Source organism: Chelon labrosus, assembly GCF_963514085.1.
Source record: "Chelon labrosus genome assembly, chromosome: 20".
Classification (NCBI taxonomy): Eukaryota; Metazoa; Chordata; class Actinopteri; order Mugiliformes; family Mugilidae; genus Chelon; species Chelon labrosus.
In genome coordinates this window covers 14,225,221-14,235,383 of record NC_140353.1, presented here as the reverse complement: position 1 = coordinate 14,235,383, position 10,163 = coordinate 14,225,221, and the positions used below count along the sequence as shown (strand labels likewise).

The following is a 10,163-nucleotide window of genomic DNA, read 5'->3' as shown; positions in this document are numbered from 1 at the left end:
AACATCGACCAACACGACCGTTTTGTCTGAGGTGACCTACCACCCATCTGAGACAGGACAGGATGCAGTTGTTCATGGTTCTCCTGAACCTCTTGAAGACACAAAATCTACAAACAAGGACACACAAATCCTTACCTGTAATGAAGACTGCATATAAAATGTGTCTAGCATAAAGTTCTGAGGAAAAAAAAGCATCCATCCCACACTCCTGTGCCATTCACTACTGCTGGAGGGAGACCCTTCTTTAAGGTCTCTGTAAGACAAGAGTAACACGGGAAAACAGTGATGGATCGTTGCATTGCTAAAACTTACTGAGCTCTTTAGACTGGGAGACTGACTTTGCCAAAAATAATGACAAAACAACCTCTGTAAAAAGTAGGTAGCGGGAGAAAGGGTAGAGAACATAACACAACAGGCTGCTAATCATGCTTCTCTGCTGCAAGGAACGCATGCACGCTTTCGCAAGTTTGTGACGTGGGCAGTGGGAGGGGCCAAGAATCATATTTATTTACATAATGATATATGAAAATCAGTAAATAAGTATGGCAATTAGTATTCTTTTAGTTTTGGTTTGTGTTGCACTTAAAAATGGATGCAAGTTTGTTATATTTACATTCCACTCTTTCAAAATATAATTTTGTTTTAAAAAAAACACTCAATATCTGTTTTATTTATTAACATATAGAGGATTGTCATTTTCCTTGTATTATCATTTTTTTATAAGTTTAACTTGCCTTAATGGCTCAATTTAAGATGTTTAATTTTAATAAGAAAGGTTATCATGACTTTTGCCTGTTTTGCTTTTGACTGTGGCATCTTTGTAGATCATCTAGGGTTAGGATATCCTCCGTCGTAGTTCGACAAAAACTGGGGGCCATAAAACAAAATTTGCATCCTGCAAAGCTAGAAACAGACCTGATAAAAGAGAAAATACTATGATAAATATAACATTCTACTTTAATAAACATAAGGTAGCCTATGTCATTTCACATATTCCTTGTTGGACTGACATTCTGGTTGCGTTTAGAGTTGCTAAAAACACAGTAGGCCTAGTAGGCCTACAGTTAATGCCGCTATACATGACACATTAGCTCAGAGGTAGAGTTACCGGGTGCAAGGCACAGGTCATAACTGTCAGTTACCATTAACTTTACTGGGCTTGCATTAACTTTGTTTGCCACCTGGCTTGCTTAATATTAGCTGACATGCCACAAAGCAAGACATAGTTTAGTTATTTACAGAGAAAATTCTACATTATTAACTTGTTAAATTACCGTTTCATTCTTCTGCTCTGTTCGCTGTCTGCGGAGTGATTTACGTCAGCTCCATGTTAGCATGTAACTGTTTACTTTGCCGGGCGGCCGGGACTAGTGGGTTTGGTCAAATGGCTGTGATTGGCTGGATGGCTGTCAATCAATCTAACTTGACCAATGGGTTTTCATGTCTGGGGAACTCAGGTGCGCTCCATTTCAGCACGCTGGTACACTCAGGGCGGGCAAACGGTTTAATACCTTAGGGAAAAAGTGGGGGGGATGAAATCACCTTGTGTGACGCCCTGCCCATGAGAGAATGGATTCAAAGAGGGCATAAGGCTTCAGAGTGCCATGTCCATACTATCCTTTGAGTCTCTCTGCTTAAAAGATGAAGGCTGACATGCACATAAACACCCTGGAACTGGGGGACAATCACATTCAAGATGAGGGCGTCAAATACCTTGTGGAGATGTTGAGGGCTAACTTCACCATCCAGTCCTTGGTACGTAGGACTGCACACTGAGCACTAGAGGGCACAAGTGTCTTACAGGTCATAATTCAAACTTGACTACTTCACAGCAGCCTCTTCCTTTTTTCTTTCAGGATTTATCAACCAACTATCTCAAATCTGCCGGAGCTGAGTATGTTGCCAAAATGTTGCTGGACAACATTTCATTATAATCTTTGAAACTTTCAGGTAGGTAAGTGTTCATTAATAGTATATAGATTTCTGCATTCATTCATGCATTCATTGCATCCACAGACAGATTATGGTGGTGTTTGTGGTGTGAGTGGCATAGGGAAACAGCTTGGTTATTTTAACATTGATAATTCGTAGATTTATCAATTCTTATTTTGCATAATTAATCAAGAAATAAATTTTTCCTTGCAGGAAATAGATTCACTGATGATGATGCTAAATATTTTGCAGAAGCCTTGACTGTAAGTTACTAATGAGCCAACCCCTGTCCTTTTTTAAGGGCACCATTATTTTCACAATCAGACCAACTCCAGGATAAAGAGACTGGACCTGAGTCATAATCAGTTTTGCGGAAGACGAGGAGAGCATTTGGGACAGCTGCTGGGTTAATTCACTAGTTTTTAATATCACTGTGTTTAAATGTTTTTAATTATGAATGTTACGTCATATATATTATATGGACACAAGAGCCTTGTCTTTTTTTGTACAGCAAACAATGAAGGCCTCGAGGTGCTGGACCTCAGTTGGAATCATCTCAGAATGAAAGGGGCTGTGGCTTTTTCTGCTGGACTGAAGGTTTGGCCGTTAAATTAAACTAATTCAATCAAAGATTTCGTATGCATCACCCCATCACTATTTCCATGCTTAGGTGAATATGATGTTAAAACACCTTGATTTCTCGTGGAACGTTTTAGGGAATGAGGGAGCCCTGGCCATGGGAGAGGCCCTAAAATTCAACAACACTCTGGTGTACTTCAACCTCAACAACAACCGCATAATCAATGAGGACGTCAGCATGCTGTGCAGGGGTCTTGAGTTCAATGACACGCTCAGAGTCCTGCTGGTGGGTCAATACATTTGTATTACTGTGGTATACTTCACCAGCATGGCCTCAGAGGCTTTGTAAGTTGATGTCTGACTATTTTACCTTTGTAGCTGGCTTACAACTCTTTAACAGTAGAGGGAGCTCTTGCTCTGGTCAACGTGGTGAAGAACACACCTAAAACCGCCTTGGAGGAGATCAACATATGTGTGAGTGATTGTGGCATGACCTGTCATGTTAAAAGCAGTATTACTAGCTAAACACTGCATGGGTTCTTTTGAATGCATCCTTTGAAATATGTATGTCGTCTTTCCTCTGAACACAATGTGCTGGTAAATGAGAACTTTGTGCATCTCTTGGAGGTGACATGTTAGGAGCATCCTGGCCTGGGGGTACAGTATGGAGGAGTAGGAGGCTTTATTACCAAGAAGCCACCGAAACGCATCAATCCAATGAAAGTCATCCATGTTGACCAAACAGATGACCACCTGCATCCAAATTTTAACTCACTAATTTAATGTCAGTCCCCGTTACTGACTTCAGGAGGGCTGTTCAGGTTTCCCGTCACATTGATATATAGAACAGCAAAGAGTCACTGAGTTAGCAGGATTTTCAGGTTTACCCTGCAACTACTCATGAAAAAGATAAAAGGGACATTGAACTGATTCTTTTTCTTCTTTTTGTGTGAAACTATGTTAGCAATCTAGCATTCCTTTGGATCGATACCAGATTGAGGAGCTGATTCAGAGACTTGATCATGACAGGACAGGAATGGTTGACTACAGGTGAGAATTTTCCCTATATTGTCTGATTATGCTCACAAACTAGCCATTTAAATTGCTTAATGGAGCAGAGATACACTATGGTGTGTTTATCTCTGGAACATGTTGCTTTGTGTTTTGACAATCCCTGGTCTTATCTTAACAGTATAGTTGAACTAAAGTGTGTTATGAGCTGGGAATTTGTCCACATCTTTACTCTGAATGATGCCTTCAAAACTGATTTCGCAAAAGTATCTAATAAAGCTGTTTAATGGGTTTCATCCAAGGACAAAATTTTGATTTCAGAGGTGGGGTGGGGGGGACAAGTATTCTTTAATAAAACTCTAATCTTTCAGTTCAATGTGTTTTCTAGTAGTTATTCTAGTTTTCTATTGTTACTTTTAAGTTTAATGTTCCCTTTTTTGGTTTGACTGGTTGTAAAGCATGTAGCAAAACATTATCACCCAGTTCTGTGTTTCACCTTGTTAGTCAACTTCACTCCAACTCAGGATGCATGACATGAAACTTGGGGTGCAACAATCATCAACTTTGATGATACGGTTATAGAGGAAAAAATGTAGTTTCACTATTATCATGAGTTCAGATGTATAAAATCAGATTTGTATATATTGTATTTTTCCCTTTTTTAATAATAACAATAATTATAATACATTTTATTTATCAGCACTTTCAATAAAACTAACACTTTACAGGATTATTTAGAGCTTTGTAAATGATGAGGAGGATCTTGAAGTGGATATGCTGTTTTATTGGGAGCCAGTGAAGGTGTTGCAGGATGGGTGTAACGCATTCTTTTGAGTAACTTACACTTTGACTTCTAAAGAAGTCTCTTATGTCCACTTTTCTTTTTTTAGACATCCTGGCTGCGCCTAATTACCAAACACACACACACACACACGTACGCACGCACGACATGGACACCGATTCAAACGTTAATGTAAATGAAACCTCTGATATTACAATCCTTCTAGCTGACGTGACCCAAGCAGAAGAAACGAACAACTTACAGTAGCAGGTTAACAAGGACTCCTGTTTGCAGACTAGCAGACCGGTGTGCAAGCAAGGTGGAGTGACAGCGGGGACGGTCAATCACACAAGAAACAGCAGAGCCAATCGAGGAGCTTGTAGGCGGGTCTAAAGTAAGAGAAACAGGCTTCAGCTTGAGCGGCCGTTTTCCGCTTGGTCCTAGTGCTAACATGGTTTTTGGACGGTAAAAAGTCATGCCCCCCCCCCCCCCCCCCCCAAATTACGTCCGTGGTTTTATCTGATGCTTCTGTGGAGGGGACTGGCAGATACAAGAAAACAAATGATCACCGCCGCCAGCTGAGGAAGTTTGAATCCCGTCAGAAAAAAGAGAAGCAGAGTGACTGCATCCTCAAAACCTTCCAGAGCGCAGTTACACCTCACAGCTCCATGGTCATATCTCCAGAAGCCGCCAAAAAGACTCGAGTGGCCCTCAGCACTTTTCTGCCACCCCTCTCAGCTCGTGGCACCACATTGTCATGTCCAACAGTAGTCGCTACTCCATCACTAATCTGAGCAATGAACACGTCCACCTGCCCATGCTGGGGGGGGACCACGCCTTACCGTCCAGCCAGTTCCCTGGCAATGCGCTCCAACTCCCAACCCAACCTGCTGGCTGACTCCCCTTGCTCTGCTCCGGGCAAGTCCAGCTCTGCTCAGGATATTCGCTCCGATCCGGAGATGGGCCACAGCAAGCTGAGCCCGAGTGCTAGCAGCCTGACCAGGTCCAGGCCCGCCCCTAATGCCAGAGGGTAAAGTCAAAAGCAAGAAAGTGAAGAAAAAGAAACCAAAGAAACATTCAGATAAAGGCTCGAAGGATCCTACACAAACTGTCGCATGATTTGAAGTTATCTTGTGTGTTTCCACCTGGTTTCTTTGTCATACACAGTTGAAAAAGGATTTTAATCTTGTTTCTTATCTCAAAAAATAAACAATAACAACTGTGCACTTTTCATTCAGCTGTTGATTCTTTTAAGCAATTCAGCAAACTCTTGATCAGAGTTCAAGCTTTTCCTAATACCTGGGAACTTTGTCAGACCTCAAATACTAGTTCATACCCAGATACTCATGGTTGAATTCAAACAAATTTTCAAACTTTCTGACTTCTGTTTGCTTAAGATAACAGTATGTATGTCCTGGCACCACTGTTAACCTTGGCTAACAATGCCAAGGCTAACAATGGTGCCAGGCCAAGGCTAACAATGGTGCGAACATGGACAGGTGCTGCATCCAGCATTATACTGAGATGGGGTATATAAGTTGTGAACGTCCAGGTATCTCAGTCATAACCACTCTGACAGCACCAGAATGATCAGCACTCTATATTTCTTAGCACTGCTGAGCTCCGCCATGGCCTGGGGGGTATGTATGGCATGACTTAGATGCAACCGATTCATCTTTGTTCTTTGAAACTCTACTCACATTAGAGGTGAGATGATCTCTGTTCATCTGACTCCCTTTTTTCCCCCAGCGAGTTGGCCTGTGGAGCGAGGGTAGTGCAAGGAATGGGACAGGAGGTGAGGGTGAGGATAGGTGTACCTGTGATGCCTTCCTGCCCAGCTCAACATTTCCTATAAAAGATTTGGTGGTGGTGGAGCAGACAGCTGTGGAGATCTCACACCAGCTGGATCTAGAGATGGGCAAGGTATTCTTATCTTGGAAGCTTTATCAAAGTAAAAAAAATAGTAATAATTCAAAAAATATGTGACAATAACTCAATGCATTTTTTATACAATTTCAGCTGGAGGACTATGAAGTCAAGCTGACATCATACGCACAAAAGATCATACAATTGTCAGCGGAAATTGAAATAATGGAGAAGAACTCCGACGACTACAATGCCGCCGACTTTCAGGGGAAAAAGGTGGAGATTAAACAAGTGGAGGCCCTGATTAAAGAGCTGCAGCTCTCCATCCAAAGCTCCATCGTTGTCTTTGAGTCCCTGCGTGTACAGGTATTTCCTGGGCTGCAGATGTGTGGGAGGTTACCGCAACAAAAGATGCTGTGGTGATCTAATGGTAAAAAAGCACGCGTCACCTTTCAGGTCACAGCCATGGACCAGACGTTGACGAGGCTGGAGATTAGCTATGACCAAAATGTGGTTCTGAAGACCCGCCGAGAATACATCAAGGTGCAGCTGCAACTGGAGGAATGCGAGAGACGCCACCAGGAGCTTTTCAACCCCAACATTGGTAAGCTATTCACACACTCGTGTAAACATTGTTTCCCCTTTGGACTCATTCAACTAATATTCCTCTCTCTCTCTGCAGGCTCATGCGCTCACACTGGTATCATCAAGGTTAGCAAACCCATTGTAAGTCAGCTGAATGCTCATCTAAACGCTGGCTACAAGTTTGGAGGCTGGGGGAAAGATTCAAAGCCTGTTCCAGACAGAGAGTCTATGTACTGGTACTCTGGCTACTCTAGTGCTTCAATTGTTGACATTAGGCTTTATGTCGATTACAAGAACCTCATCTTGAGAAACTACTTCTTTCATCAGAATTTACAAAGCGGCTGGACCGGTAAAGGGAACAATTTTATCGTCCGTGATAATACTCTCTACTATCAGTTAAACAATCCATTTGCGGTTGCCAAACTGAATTTCACCACTATGCAATATCAGTACAGGTTGATAACTGGAGCCAGCACCAGGTTTTCTTACACTGGCTCCCTAAATCAGAACTTTGACTTAAGTGCTGATGAAACCGGCTTGTGGGTGACCTATGCCACAGAGGAGTCTGGCGGTCGGATGGTACTTGCTAAAATAAACGAGGCTTCTTTTACAGTAGAGGAGGAATATGTGACTAGTGTTTATAAGCCAGGCGTGAGCAATGCCTTCATGGTGTGTGGTGTTCTGTACATAGTCAGGACGATTGATATCGAGACTGAAGAGATATTTTACAAGTATGACACCAATACCAAAGAGGAGAGTTACATGAGTGTTCTCTTTGAGAGGTTCCAGGAAAAGTACTCCAGCCTGGACTACAATCCAACTGACCAGAAGCTCTACATGTACAATGATGGCTACTATGTGAACTACCATCTGTGGTTTAACCACACAATTAAAGCCACTGCGCAGCCTCATACCTTGTGAGCTAAATCATTATCTGTGATTTAGTGAAATATTACATCTTATGAATGAAACAATCATTATCACGCTCCTTTTTTTCCTTCTCCTTGATTGTTAATAAATGATTTTAAGCATTACCAACGTATCATATGTGTCTTTGTTTCTACTGACTGAAAATGAGACTATGACTACAGTAGTCCCTCTTTAGCGCGGGAGTTACGTTCTAAAAATAACCCGCGATAGGCGAAATCCGCGAAGTAGTCAGCTTTATTTTTTACAATGATTATAAATGTTTTAAGATTGCAAAACCCCTCACTACACACTTTATACACTTTTCTTAATAACTTGCAAACATACCGCACTTCAGTCACACTGCCAGCGATCAAAGATAGGCTATGTAAATTTGACAAGCTGAATGCATTCTGTAGGCTACTGTACAAGAGACACCGTACGGAGGAGATTGATTGACGGTCTACAGTCCCTTAGCCAATCAGGACGCAAAAGACGACACGCGGGCTCTCCCTTAGCCAATCAGAACGCAGAAAACAATGCGCTGTAAAAAAAAATAAAAATGAATAAATAAAAATAAAAAAATAAAAGCATGCAAAATTGCACTAAAAAAATCTGCGAACCTGCGAGGCCGCGAAAGGTGAACCGCGTTATAGCGAGGGACTACATCAATAATTCACTCAACAGATATAGATATGCCTCTGTATGTAGAGTGTAATAAAAAAATCCTCTTTAAAATCTTTATGTACTTGACCCAAAAAAATGGGTCCCATTACCATATATGCAAAAGAGTGGCATTGCTTCCACTTTTTAAGTATTGTCCTCAACAGCAATCTTCCAACAGATGAAACAAAGACCAACGTGTACCAGAATGACAAATTATGGACAACTGTTGGAACGGCTCAGGATCCAAAGAATACAACATCACCTGTAAATTAGAGGCAGCGTGATGCATGACCACGCCTGGCTTCCAAAGGAGCTGGTGCAGTGGGGTTTGGAAGCTGCTGCGGAAATTTTATAGCCTATAGACATATAATCTATCATGATTTACAAACACTAAAGTTACGCAGCCATCCTTACCTTTAGCGAGCTCCCCAGCTAGCATGCTTCCTACGTAGCTGCTAAACATTTCAGTACCTGGTTGTGACGCCAGGTGTACCGTACATGGGAAAGACTTACCCTACAGCCTGGCAGAATATGGCTAAGCGTACATACACAAGTGCACTGTGGGCGCTGCACTCCTAACCACTGGATCCTTCGAGTGAGTGAGAGTCATTTCCAGTCTAACCTTAGCACACTTAAAGTCCTCTGTTAGGCTGGTACCTGGGAGCTCCAATATGCCTTTCCCATACAAGCCTGCGCCGCTTAAGCAGCATGGGACACCGAGCCATTTTCTGTAGATGAATTAATCATCCTTTCTAACTTTTCTACCTTTGAAAGAGGAACTTCATACACTGTCAGCGGCCACATTAGCTGGGGCAGTAAACCAAATTGCAAGCACCATAATTTTAACTTTCCTGACCGGTCTATGCTTGAAATGCCTTGAATCATTTCCTGTCTCAACCTTTCAAACTGTGCCTTATCACTGAGACTTGCGTCATACCATCTCTCCAAACTCTCCACTGGCTTCTCTAGCACTGCGGGCACCACCTCATTATTTATAACAAACTTCTTATCTAATACCTTTCCTTTAACAATTGAAGTATTCCTAGATTGACTAGGCTTCACTTTCATCCTAGCCCACTGCAGGTTGCTGTTTAACTTATCCAGCAATCTGCTGGTACAAGGAGCGGTTGACATTGTAGTCGTTATGTCGTCCATGTAGGCCCTAATTGAGGAGAGGCAAAGCCTTCCTTGCAGCTTTTCTCCACCTACCACCCATTTGGAAGCCCTAATAATGACCTCCATTGCCATTATAAAGGCTCTTGCCCGTCTTACCACTTCTTGAACCAAGGTGGAAAGACCTTGGTGGACTGTCATCACAGTGGCTACCTATTTCACCAATAGGTGGAATATCAGAGAGTAGTGCCAACTTTCTAAACCTGTCCTTATCTTTAAACACCTCCTCCAAATACCCCTCAAGCTTCTGTTTTGGTACCGTGAGGCTACCATTCTTTTCCTTGCTAAATAGCGACTTCACAAACCTGGTTGGATCTTTATAGAATGCTATTCTAGCCCGCTCTTTCCTTTTCCTATTTTTCCTAATGTTCTCCACTCTTCTTAATGCTGCCAACCGCTCCCTCACATCTGCCTGTAAGCAATCACTACCTTTCTTCTCCTCATGTGTAGCTTTCCTCTACTGCCTCTTATGGAGTTTCCTCTCCTGGATGAGTCTATCGATCTCTTGCTTACGCCTAGATCTAACTACCTGTCCCTCTAGTTTCTTCCGTTTCTCAACCACACCAAATCTTTCTTTACCATAATCGTAAATGAGAGCTCCCATTTACTCCAACTTACTCTCCGCCATCCCACCATACAGATCAAATCTATCATGATTCGCAAA

General features: G+C 42.2%; 1 protein-coding gene and 1 pseudogene across 2 annotated transcripts; both read left to right on the top strand.

The window, feature by feature from the left end:
• The first annotated feature begins 1,559 nt into the window (after positions 1-1,559).
• Positions 1,560-5,528, top strand: LOC311505857 (annotated as a pseudogene). The gene is made up of 10 exons: positions 1,560-1,755; positions 1,857-1,950; positions 2,146-2,195; positions 2,257-2,338; positions 2,444-2,529; positions 2,603-2,797; positions 2,890-2,985; positions 3,100-3,332; positions 3,476-3,561; positions 4,840-5,528. The product of its transcript is annotated as an uncharacterized misc_RNA (transcript).
• Positions 5,529-5,889: 361 nt separating this feature from the next.
• LOC311505858 (olfactomedin-4-like) lies at positions 5,890-8,086 on the top strand (the record flags this gene model as incomplete). Its single annotated transcript, XM_084569658.1, has 5 exons — positions 5,890-5,943; positions 6,053-6,226; positions 6,323-6,535; positions 6,626-6,773; positions 6,852-8,086. 5 exons carry the CDS (start codon positions 5,890-5,892, stop codon positions 7,673-7,675), a joined length of 1,413 nt encoding a protein of 470 aa, XP_084425784.1. The 3' UTR covers positions 7,676-8,086.
• Positions 8,087-10,163: the final 2,077 nt, after the last annotated feature.